The sequence below is a fragment of the Scyliorhinus torazame genome, chromosome 6 (genome assembly GCF_047496885.1).
Source record: "Scyliorhinus torazame isolate Kashiwa2021f chromosome 6, sScyTor2.1, whole genome shotgun sequence".
NCBI classification, from domain to species: Eukaryota; Metazoa; Chordata; class Chondrichthyes; order Carcharhiniformes; family Scyliorhinidae; genus Scyliorhinus; species Scyliorhinus torazame.
Window position 1 is genome coordinate 186197570 of NC_092712.1, and position 13455 is coordinate 186211024.

Sequence of the window (13455 nt, forward strand, 5' to 3'; positions counted from 1 at the left end):
GGAGCCAGAGGAAATGGGCGAGGTACTAAATGAATACTTTGCATCAGTATTCACCAAAGAGAAGGAATTGGTGGATGTTGAGTCTGGAGAAATGTGTGTAGATAGCCTGGGTCACATTGAGATCCAAAAAGACGAATGTTGGGACTCTTGAAAAATATTAAGGTAGATAAATCCCCAGGGCCTGATGGGATCTACCCCAGAATACTGTAGGAGGCTAGAGAGGAAATTGCTGAGGCCTTGACAGAAATCTTTGAATCCTCACCGTCTTCAGGTGATGTCCCGGAGGACTGGAGAATAGCCAATGTTGTTCCTTTGTTTAAGAAGTGTAGCAAGGATATTCCAGGGAACTACAGGCCGGTGAGCCTTATGTCAGTGGTAGGGAAATTACTGGAGAGAATTCTTCGAGACAGGATCTACTCCCATTTGGAAGCAAATGGACGTATTAGCGAGAGGCAGCACGGTTTTGTGAAGGGGAGAGCGTGTCTCACTAACTTGATAGAGTTTTTCGAGGAGGTCACTAAGATGATTGATGCAGGTAGGGCAGTGGATGTTGTCTATATGGACTTCAGTAAGGCCTTTGACAAGGTCCCTCATGGTAGACTGGTACAAAAGGTGAAGTCACACGGGATCAGGGGTGAGCTGGCAAGATGGATACAGAACTGGCTAGGTCATAGAAGGCAGAGAGTAGCAATGGAAGGATGCTTTTCTAATTGGAGGGCTGTGTCCAGTGGTATTCCGCAGGGATCAGTGCTGGGATCTTTGCTGTTCATAGTATATATGAATGATTTGGAGGAAAATGTAACTGGTCTGATTAGTAAGTTTGCAGACGACACAAAGTTTGGTGGAAATGCGGATAGCGATGAGAACTGTCAGAGGATACAGCAGGATTTAGATCGTTTGGAGACTTGGGCGGAGAGATGGCAGATGGAGTTTAATCCGGACAAATGTGAGGTCATGCATTTTGGAAGGTCTAATGCAGGTAGGGAATATACAGTGAATGGTAGAACCCTCAAGAGTATTGAAAGTCAGAGAGATCTAGGCGTACAGGTCCACTGGTCACTGAAAGGGGCAACACAGGTGGAGAAAGTAGTCAAGAAGGCATACGGCATGCTTGCCTTCATTGACCTGACGGGGCATTGAGTATAAGAATTGGCAAGTCATGTTGCAGCTGTATAGGACCTTAGTTAGGCCACACTTGGAGTATAGTGTTCAATTCTGGTCGCCACACTACCAGAAGGATGTGGAGGCTTTAGAGAGGGTGTAGAAGAGATTTACCAGGATGTTCCCTGGTATGGAGGGAATTAGCTATGAGGAGCGGATGAATAAACTCGGTTTGTTCTCACTGGAACAACGGAGGTTGAGGGATGACCTGATCGAGGTCTACAAAATTATGAGGGGCATAGACAGAGTGGATAGTCAGAAGCTTTTTCCCAGGGTAGAGGGGTCAATTACTAGGGGGCATAGGTTTAAGGTGCAAGGGGCAAAATTTAGAGGAGATGTATGAGGCAGGTTTTTTACCCCGAGGCTAGTGGGTGCCTGGAACTCGCTGCAGGAGGAGGTGGTGGAAGCAGGGACGATAGTGACATTTAAGGGGCATCTTGACAAATACATGAATAGGATAGGAATAGAGGGATACGGACCCAGGAAGTGTCGAAGATTTTAGTTTAGACGGGCAGCATGGTCGGCGCAGGCTTGGGGGGCCGAAGGGCCTGTTCCTGTGCTGTACTTTTCTTTGTTCTTAAGACAGATGCAAAATATTTGTTCAACATCTGTGCCATTTCCTTGTTTCCTATGATAATTTCTCTCACCTCTCCTTCCAAAGGGATTATGGTTTACTTTGATCCCCTTTTTATGTATGACTCTTATTCCTGACCAGTTTACTCCCATATTTTTTTTTCAAATTTTGGATCATTCCCTTGAATATTTTCCATTGTTTATTCACCACCATGCCTTTCAATCTATTTACCAAATCAAACTTCGACAACTCTCCCCACAGACCTATATAATTGTCAATGTAACTGGCTTTATATAAAATTCTTGTTCTGGACTTGCATATGTTGGTCTCAAATTTACTATGCAATTCAGTTGTATTATAATCTGTTTTTATCCCTGAAGACCCTTTTGCTATGAGATTATGGATATCAGGCCAACTAGCCTTTGGTTCCTTGTTTTCTTTCACCCTTCTTTCTTGTGGCAGTGTTACATTTTCTAACTTTCAATCCACTGGGACTGTTCGAGAATCTAGTGAAATTTTGGAAATTCACAACAAGTGCATCCACTAATTAACACTGCGCCATTACACAATACTAGATATAAAATACTCTTATTCCAAATTGTTACCGCAATGAAAACAGAAAATGCTGATCTGGCAGCATTTGTGGGGAGAGAAACAGAGTTAATGTTTTGAGTCCATATGATTCTTCTTGACACAAAATCATTTTACAAACTCCTCTGTTAAACTACCTTTGTCAGTCTGTATGAAGATTAAAGCCCTCCACGATTATTTCATTGCCTTTGTTACAAACTCAAATTATTTCTTCTTTAAGTTTTGCTGATAGTATGACTGCTGTTAGGTACCTATAAACTACTCCCACTAGTAGTTTATGCCCCTTGTTATTCCTAATTTCCACCCACGTTGATTCTGCTTCCTGTTCTTCTGTTCATAAACTCTGCGCTGTTTCGTAGCTGGCCTCGAGATGGAAACATCATGCTGTGGCTCTGTTCAGGAAAAGTCGGCCCTCCTTCGATTTCTGGCTGTCTCTTCCACACTCGTATGATTCTTCTTGTCGTGCCACGTAAAATTCTGTACTTTTTCAGTAATGTGCGCACCTGAATTTTTGCTAGCATGTGGTTCAGTAGAAATGTCATAAAGTGGTGTCATTAAACCTGTTAGTGAGAGTGATTAGCTTGTACTAAGATTGTGGCAGATGTATAAGAAAAGGACAGGGAAATCAATGTGCATAATTACAAGTTGATCCATGGATGCTCCATGACATATAGTCACTGCTTTACATGTGCACAGCGAAGGTAAGAATAATTGCATAGGACTAGAGTATGCTACTTTTCTCCAGTTTATGCAGCAACCATATCATGTCGAGCTTCCCCAGATGGTGACTTCCTTTTAAACCCATCTTTAAGTGTTTAGGACTCTTAATTTCCTCTACGTATTTCATTCAGAAGACCTTTTACTGTAAAGAAAAGATTTGAAAAAATAAATACTTTATGCTGTGTATTTTAGATAATAGCAGTCGGCCCTCCTTCGATTTCTGGCTGTCTCTTCCACATTCGTACGATTCTTCTTGTCGTGCCACATTAAAATTGGCTAGCAACTTGTGGTGAGGGAGAAATACTCCATGAATTGAAGGTGTGGGATAATTTATGCCATTCCAGCATTAGTTGTGTGAAAGTGGCAGCTAACCCTGTTAGTTTCATAAAGCTGCTGGATTTGCATGTTAATTGTCCATTCAACATGTCACAGAAATTCTAAGTCTAGTAATTAAAATATAAGTAACATTTTAATGATCTGATCATTTTTGATGACTGCAATCCAAACCCTCTTGCACAGAAACTCAACAATTAAAAGTGTCTGGTATCATTTCTTCGGTTAGTGAATTGTTCCATATTTTTATTTATTAAACAATTACTAAATGTATATTAGCCACAATTTGTCTAACATCTTCTTTTATGAAGACTGATGTGAAGAATCCATTCTATACATCTGCCATATCATCTCCACTTTTCTCCTCCTTTAAAGACCCTCCTTAAAATTTGCCTATTGATTAAGTTTTCAGCTACTCCAATCAGATAGCTCCTTGACTTGACATGCATTTTATGATTATGCTTTTGATTTTGCAGTTCAGGATGGTTTCTTACATTCAAGGCACTGGGCGGGATTCTCTGACCCCCCGCCAGGTCGGAAAATCGGCAGAGGGCGGCGTGAATCCCGCTCCGATGGCGGCTGCCAAATTCTCCGCGCCGTTTTTTTGGCGGGGACGGGAATCACGTCGTGCCGGTCGGGGGTCGTTGGCAGTGGCCCCCCCAGCGATTCTCCGGGCCCTGATGGGCCGAGTGGCCGCCCGTTTTCGGCCAATCCCACCGGCGTGAAATACACAAGGTCCGTACCGGCGGGGGCACGGGGGGATCCGGCCCCGGGGGGGGGCCGCCATGGTGGCCTGGCCCGCGATCGGGGCCCACCGATCGGCAGGCGGGCCTGTGCTGTGTGGGCACTCTTTCCCTCGGGGCTGGCCTCTAAAGCTCCACCCTGGCCGGCGCGGAGAAGAAACCCCTGCGCATGCACAGGAAACACGCCAGAGGTTCTGCGCATGCGCCAACTCGCGTGGGCCGGCGGAGGCCCTTCGGCACTGGTTGGTGCGGCGCCAAGCACTCCCGCGCCGGCCTAGCCCCTGGAAGTGCGGAGAATTCTGCAACTTCTGGGCAGCCCAATGCCGGAGTGGTTCATGCCGCTCTTTGACGCCGGTACAGCCCGCCCGCCGGTTGGGGGAGAATCCCGGCCACTATATAAGTAAAGGTTGTTGGTTGGTGTGTGTTGTTTTTATATTTATTGTAGTTCCACAGCAGATAGCTTCTTGGCCTTTTCGCTAAGATGAGCGTGAGGTCAGGTGTAATGGCTGGATCTTGTATGTCTCTCTTGTGGGGACCATAAATTGGATTCAATTTGAATTGTTTTTTTGGAGCATGCAAGGAGCTGGATTAGGAGTTTGCCCCTGTCCACACTCTGAGCTCTTGCTTTGTAACTTTGATAAAGTAATAAAAAGAAATAAGACAGCAGATTATGCATCTTAATAAAATAAATATACTGAACGATATCACATGCCTCATAACAGATATTCGTCACCTTATTAATGCTGAAATGTCAAGATTTCATGTATGTTTGTCACATTATTTGAATGACATTTTGGGAAATTTGGTTAAACTCCTGATGACTTATTTTTCCATCCTGAAACCTTAATATCTATTTCCTATGGTGGAATTTAATGTTTGCTCAAGTTGATTGTGCCTACTTTATTATTCCATCCTCCTTTGCATCTTTTTTAGAGTTGTAAAAGGTATTTGTTTCTATTTATTCCCTGAGATTGATTTATAGAATTTTCTGCCGCAGGACATATTATTTTTCCCCATTTCCAAATTTCCAAATGACTAGTACTTGAATAGATGATCGTTCTTCGTGGTCATACACGGTATCATTCACAGTATCTCTGATGACTGCATCAAATCTCTCAAACATTCTGCTGATGCAAGCATAAAATTCTCCTCCGGGACACAAAAATATCATTCAAAACAGTACTTCATTTGCTGAATTAAAGGAAGCACTTTTTCATGGTTCTTAATTGTAAGTTTGCCATCTGGTTGTCTTGGACTATTCTAACTGCACAAGAGCATGTGAAAACAGCTCCAATAGTGAACGCCTTGCTTTTCCAATGCACCTAGATATTCCCAGTAGTGGCGGCCCAGGTCAAATGCCTGACTCATACCTCAGACAGAAGGGCAGGCCTCTGTGAAGAAAAGCTTGTAGCAGGCACTATCAGCATTAAATGTTCAATGCTATCTGGTCTTTTTTTTTAGAAGTCTGGTACATGTTATAAATATTATTTTTTTAACCTTGTGACCTGCATGAAGAAAAATAGTGGTTGATTATATTTTGAGCAGTTGGATTAATTCTGTAGAAATTGCTGGTTTGAAAATAATAACTCTCAGGATAAAATTGAGCGATTTTATTGTTTGATAAGCAGAATATTGTGGATGCTGAAAATCTGAAATAAAAACAGAAAATGCTGGAAAACTCAGCAGGTCAGGCAACATTTATGGAGAGAAACACAATAGGTGTGATTCACGCATAAAATGGCTAAGAATGTGATTTTGTGGACTGGACTTAATGTCTGCAGACGGGCGCGTTTAACGGGGTGTTACTCAGTGGCTGCAGTGTCGAGAAACATTCCACTATCCACAGCACTTTGTCATTTATTTTGGCCTTGGGGAGATTATTCTTCCTGCCAAGGGTGCATATCAAGTGATTTCCTGCTGGCGAACCCCCGCACCCCTCACCTCTCTTTTCCTCCCCCCGGAAACCCCCAACAACTCCCCCTCACCCTCTCTCAACTTCCCTAAAAGTTGCAAAGCCCCCTGGGACTTACCCCTGGCACTGCCAGGGTGGCACTCCATGGGTCCGGCAGAGCCAGGATGCCAGTTTATGCACTTGGGGAGTTTCTCACTGAAAAATCCCACACTTAGAATTTTTTTCTGCAAGACTGGCTCCGCAGACATCGGGGTGCCATTTGTGAAGAGTGCACAGATCTTAAAAGTTAGGTTGATGGTTACCACCACCCTCCACACATAGACATTGCAACCCACCCCCCAGCCACATGTAACACCACCAATCCTCGACCCTGGATGGGCAACCTCTTCCCTGCCGTTCACAAAAAGTCCTGTGACTACCTCACCATCCTGGAATGAAGGTGACCCGGCCCCACACCCATCCATCCTTGTCGGCATCGTCCCCAAGTGATCATAGCCCGCAATGGGGTCACTGAGGACCCCTTAACTTTAAGACTCCCCCTCCCCCCACCCCCAGGGCCCCAAGAGGCCCTGTCCCTTGGCACACTGGGCACTGCCAGGTTGGCATGTCCCCGACCACCGAAGGGCTCTAATGGCCTCTTGAGCCCCCCAGCATGGCCATCACGACTGGTTTACTTTTTTGGAGACCAGTATTAATTTGTGCCAGCGTCAGGCCTCATCAGTGGAGCCCGTGAATACCGGGAGCCAGGAGACTGAGGCCTCGAACAGACTGTGCATATTAAATGTATTAAGGACTCATTTAGATATGCTGATCTGGGCATGATCCAGATGACGTTGGGGCTAGCTGGTTGGGTGCATCTCGTGTGGGCCCTGTGCATCTCGTGTGAGCCATGCACCTGTTTTTGGCCTCTCCCGTAAGGGCCCAATGTAACAGGATCGTCACCCGGTGGGAAAATCATGCCCAACATTTCAGATCTACGACCTTTCATCAAAACAGGGCAAAGTTTTAAAATGTAATAGGTTTTGAGCAAGGGCTGATTAGGACAAGGATAAAAGGAAGGCCTGTGATGGGATGGAAGAAGACAAGAGAGACTGATTGATCGAAGAGTTGGGCCAAAGAGAATGGGAACGGGCAAGAACAGAAATAAAAGATGTGTCTGGAACAGGTGTGCTGCTGACTAAAAACAAGAATAGGAGAAACCAAAACAAACAAAGGGATCAAAAATGGTGGGGGAATGGGTAAAGATTATGATTTCAATTTGTTCAACTGAAGTCCTGAATGCGTTTAATTAAAATATGAAGTGCTGTTCCGCAAGCTTACATTGAGCTTCACTGGAACAGTGCAGTAGGCCAATGGGCTTCACTGTCTCAGAGCAATAGGCCAAAGAACTTCACTGGAGCAGTGCAGTAGGCCAACGGGCTTCACTGTAACAGAGCAATAGGCCAACGGGCTTCACTGGAGCAGTGCAGTAGGCCAACGGGCTTCACTGGAACAGAGCAATAGGCCAACGGGCTTCACTGTAACAGAGCAATAGGCCAAAGAACTTCACTGGAGCAGTGCAGTAGGCCAACGGGCTTCACTATAACAGAACAATAGGCCAACGGGCTTCACTGGAGCAGTGCAGTAGGCCAACGGGCTTCACTGGAACAGAGCAATAGGCCAACGGGCTTCACTGTAACAGAGCAATAGGCCAAAGAGCTCCACTGGAACCGTGCAGTAGGCCAAGGTCAGAGATGTCAGTGTGAGAGCAAGATGGAGAATTAAAATGGCAGGCCACCAGAAGCTCAGGGTCACGTTTGTGAACTTTAAGGTGTTCCACAGAGTGGCCATCTGTCTGCATTTAGTCTCCCCAATGTAGAGGTTTTATTATATTGCCATATTTTGTTACTTTTAATTAATTTGTAACAACATTTGGTAGCACATAATTAGTTATTTTACCTCTGGAAGTGTGGTGTCTTTGAAAGATTCGATAATATCATCCCACAATAGATGCAAAATTTTCATGCAGATAATTAATCTATGTCAAGCAGCATTCCTTCTTTGCTGCTGTCGGCCATAGTTGTCACGTGACGGGCATTTTTAAAAATGTATGTACCTCACTGGTTGCGGACTGCAGTAACATTTATGCATCAAGTAGCAAGAATGCCACATTAGCCACTGCTGTTGATTAACTTTGTTTCATATTGCATTTTATGAGTGAAAAGTAATGACAATAGGGTGAGATTTTTCCAGCCCCACACTCAGCCAGGATCATTCAGTCAGTGGACCGTTGGCTAGCCAGCTGAATTTTCCACAGCCTATCCCGCCACCATGGGGCCAGAAACTTCTATCTGTAATAATAATTGATTTGTAGGGACGCCAGTAATCTGATCTCAAAAATTGGATTCCTCTGTCCTCTTCCCTATGGCAATGTCAAACACAATAGCCTTTTTTTAAATGAGAATTGTTCAACAGCTATCCTTTATCTCAACCCCCTTCCATCTTAGAAGTAAGTAAAAGGACAATTTACAACACAACTGTTCACACCCCAGTACCCTCAACACCATTTTGGGACTTTGGGAGACTCCGACTGCTCAATGTAAACCCAGGACTGGTCCTATTGTCTCCAAACATAAATACCTTGGGCTGGATTCTCCGCTGGCAGGATTCTCCGTTGCGCCAGCAGCGCACCCACGCCCGTGGGTTTCCCGGCACCGTGGAGTGGCCGCAATGGGAACTCCCGTTGGCAGGAGTGGAGGAATGGAGAAGTCAGCTGCCGGCCAGGACGCAGCTCCCAGGAAAATGCGACTGGCAGACTGGAGAACCCCATCCCTTGTACCTTCTCAGTATAATAACCAGGGGCGTCATTCTCCGACCCCCCAGCGGGTCGGAGAATGGCCGTTGGCCGCCGTGAATCCCGCCCCCGCCGGTTGCCTAAGTCTCCGGTACCGGATATTCGGCGGGGGCGGGAATCGGGGCCCACCGATCCGCGGGCGGGCCTGTGCCGTGGGGGCACTCTTTCCCTTCCGCCTCCGCAACGGTCTCCACCATGGCGGAGGCGGTAGAGACTCTCCCCACTGCGCATGCGCGGGAAACTGTCAGCGGCCGCTGACGCTCCCGCGCATGCGCCGGCCCGACATGTAATTTCCGCGCCAGCTGGCGGGGCAACAAAGGCCATTCCCGCCAGCTGGCGGGGCGGAAATCCCTCCGCCGTCGGCCTAGCCCCTCAATGTTGGGGCCCGGCCCCCAAAGATGCGGAGCATTCCGCACCTTTGGGGCTGCGTGATGCCCGTCTGATTGGCGCCGTTTTGGGCGCCAGTCGGTGGACATCGCGCCGTTTGGGGAGAATTTCGCCCCTGAGCTCTAACAATCAATGCTGCAGGCAGTTCACATGATTCTCCTCATTTATCCTTAATTTTAAGCTACAGTCCCAAAATGTAATAATCTCCAAAATGCTATCTGAAGCTGAAACGTGAGCATTCTAGGGAGCGAGTGCATTTGTTGCAGAATGACCTAAAAGTTCCAGTGCTGTGAGTAATGTAACAGTGATGCATAAAAAATATTTACTGCATCTCAACCACAAAATGATGAATGATAATTCAACTAATGTAATGCACCATCCGTATAGTAATGATTGCACATACTGTGAATGCACAGGTGGAGCCCTTTTCATGGGTGTATTAACATTAGTGTCATACTAACAAGAATGAATTTTGTTCTAATAACATGTGATTCATGTTGTATTGGAAAAAAGTGTTCAGATTTTTGTGTCGCTCAACCTTCTGATGTGCAGTGTTGCAATGTTTCTGTTAAAAGTGTTTGCAGCTACTGCAGGATTAAAACTACATGAATACTTTAAAATCTATAAAAGATTTCACTAATTGAGATTCATTTTGGTGCTGGCAAATTTGGTCCAATAACTATGGAGTGTTCCCTGATCCCACCACCATAAGTAATGGCATCACTTAAATAAATTAATTTTCCAGTTAAAATTACATATTGAAACCATTTTGCTAATTCATAGTTTTACACTAGGCCCTTTACACTAACCTTTAAAATAGACTGACCTGGTATTGAATACTAACACATGTTCTGGTCCTGACTTTGGTTTCTTAAGTTTCTCATACACTTTTCATCAGTTACGACTATAATTATCTGAAATATATTAAAGTTGTAATAACCAATTTCTAAATGTGTTCTTTCAAGGCCATGAATTTCCAAGGCAGACTCAAGTTTCTTTATGAGCAAAACATGAAGGGAAAAGATGGCGCATATATCCCTCCACAGTTGGCTTTGTTTGCTATAGCAACGCCACTGCAACCTCCGTCCATCTTGGAGATCCGAACCAAAAATTTCATTTTCAGAACTAAGCACAAACTAGACTTCACACCAGTGGGCTGCGATGCTAAGTGAGTGATATTATTTGCTTAAAAATTAGGACGGTTTTATTTGATATAAAACTATATTAGAAAATTCTATTAGAAATTATTGAAATTTAGAAACCTCCTTGGGCAAGTTAAATGAATCGCAGATATTATTCAAAATATGCAAAGTGCTCACAGGGCCAGGCAACTTGAGCTTGCCCACTGTAACTAACAGCAGAAAAAGGCCTTGTGCAGTCATTAAACAATCATTAAAGGTGCACAATGTGAGGTAAAGGGAAAGCCAAGTGTTGCTAGTTTGCAATAGAGATACAGATTAAAGGGAAAGCCAAGTGTTGCTAGTTTGCAATAGAGATACAGATTAAAGGGAAAGCCAAGTGTTGCTAGTTTGCAATAGAGATACAGAGATTAAAAGAATATTGATCCATCTAGAAGAACACCACATCCGGTGAGAAAGTGCAAAACTAAATGTACAGTACTTGGGTTCTGCATATCTATGATTCATTCACATTTTTAGTATTACTCTCAGTACTACCGTAGAATACCAGCCTAGATTTTTGTGCTCAATCTTTGAAGATGAGTTTGAACCCACAATTTTTTGATGATTAAAAGGAACAGCAGTGCTACCAACTCTGCCACAGTTGGTACAACAAGGACCAAGAAATAGTAAATGCAAAGACCATGTAAAACAAATAATCGGGGGTTGCACGGTCACAATTTCCCAATATGCAGCCAGATAATAATGCTGACATTCTCTGTCTATAAAGGATGTAAGATCACTGGCTGCATGCCTATAATTTCTGGACGTGTACCTCTGTTCACAAGCCCACTGGAACATGGAATCAACCCTATTTGTCCAGCTCTGGTCCTTAAGCAAGCAATTGATATTGATGTTCCAAAAAGGTTTTGAAAAGTAACAAGAATGACATTTTAAAATTGATCTGTTAGTTAGGAAGAAAGGTTTAGGGAGATTTACTCATTTAGGAATAACCTGGGCTGAGTAGATAGAATTGGTGCTTTCATAATAATAAAATAATTGGATGTTGTAAACTTAAAACAACTTTTCAAAATAAATAATTAATGGCCAAAGGAGAATATATAGGTAAATGTCAGCTAAAAGCAGGTAGTATTAGATTCCTCAGAGTGCCTTTGGAACATGCAACTACTGAATGTAGCACAAATGAGTACGCAGTAATCCTTCTTGAAAAGGATTTGATAAATCCCTGATGTGGAGTTGTGTAGGTTAGTTAAATTGACCCAGTGATGTGCATAATCAATCTCCTGGAGTGCAATCAAAGCCAACATGCAGAATAACTGATCATTCATTTCATTGTTTGTTGAGTCCTGCTGTGCGTAAAAGGGTTGTATTTTTCTATCTACATCACTGTACATTATCACAATTCATTATGGGAAATGATCTTGAGCCATTTCTGAAGAATAATAAAACGTGATATATTTTAAAATCTTCCTCTTTATCGTATATTCTTCCTCACACTTTTCTTACATCCCCTTTTTGCCTCTGTGTTTCTATTTCATTGCTCTCCTTTCTCACACTCTTGTTTTTCTGTACATGCTATCCCTTACTTGATTCTGTTTTTCTTTTCTGAAGCAGTGAAATTATCTTGCAATCTAAATCATTCTCGGCTTGGGATTTCAGAGCTATGGAACTTTTAACACACTGTCCTTCCTCTCAATCCCTTCAGACCTTTACAACCCAAACTCTACAATTCATCCACCCTGCTTCCTGATTTTTAACTTGTCTTCCTTCTTACTTTCTGCAGCCTATGGTGGTGTCAGCACTAAGTTTCCATCCCCATCTGTTCAGTACCTACAAATAAAACTTCCAGTCTGCCCTCAGCACTGAGAATATGCTGATCAAAGTTACTAGTACTGTGTGACTCTAGCCTTGGTTGTATGTCCCCGCCCCCCCCCCCCCCCCACTTCTGCACTGTCTTTAATACAGTTAACTCCTTTACCCTTCTTAAGCTCCCATTGCTCTAATATTATTTATAGGTTCCATGCCTATCTGTTCCCTTGTTTTCTCCTTTGAAGAGGAGTTTACCTTTTTGTGATGGGCATGAAGTAAGCTTACAAATGTATGTTGACATCTGTGCTTTCAGATTGGCTGCCTGGCAGTAGATCTCGAATAATGAAATAAGTGAGCATTGGGAAAATCAAAGCCTTCATTTTTGTGGACCCTGCAATAAACTCCATTCCTTTGCCATTCACCCTCCATCCTCTCCCTGTCCACTGCAGGCACTCTCACCCTATCATGTAGCACATCTTTATTTAACTGTATTCGTTACTTTTTCCCCAGCATGCTGAAATTAAACTTGGTCCTCAATTGCAAATCCCTCCGTGGAATTTCCTTAAGCAACCTATATGCCCTCCTATATGACCCCATGGCATTCCTTCTCCCTTCATACAATTAGTGTTAGAACCTGAAGCCATTTTGACGTTAACTCTATTGGAACATCGATCCCATCTGAATCCTTTCACTTCTTTGAAAAGCTTTTTCAACAAGTTTTATTTCCCTATTTCTAATTTTCTACTGCACTCCGCATCTGTCATTTTCATGTTGCCCTCTAAGGTGTCTTGGGGTGCTTTTCTGTGTTAAAAGAGCAGTGCAACTTGTTTTTGTTGCCATTTTCCTCCCATTAGACTAAACAACTGCCTTTTTGGTGAAATATACAAAAATTTAAATACAGGCTATTTGTAACATTTCACGATTGCATTATGGGCATAATGAATTACATTTAATTAATCTTCAATCTTTGCAAGTAGACACAGGTGTTGGAGGAGAAATTCATTTTAAAACTATGGTGGAATGCCTACAGTCTAACTGCTATACTATTGTGTACAAAACACCTATTCAACAGTTTTTGTTAAATTTCAAGACAATGTTCTGTATTTCCAACTAAAGGAACTGGTGAAATTCGAAGGGACACGTGGGTCTGCTTCATTAATGGAATATATAGCAACAGGTTCTAACACAGTATTCTGTTTATCCCATTTAATTGTTTAATTTCCTATTTCACTCAATCCATATTGTTTAAATCC

General features: G+C 43.4%; 1 protein-coding gene across 1 annotated transcript in view; it reads left to right on the top strand.

Moving 5' to 3' along the window:
• The window catches only part of ahr1a (aryl hydrocarbon receptor 1a), a 290646-nt gene that overhangs the window by 250300 nt on the left and 26891 nt on the right, over positions 1-13455 (top strand). Inside the window, exon 7 of the mRNA XM_072509176.1 lies at positions 10220-10422. Coding sequence (XP_072365277.1) covers positions 10220-10422 — 203 coding nt within the window. The remainder of the gene's footprint in view (positions 1-10219; positions 10423-13455) is intronic.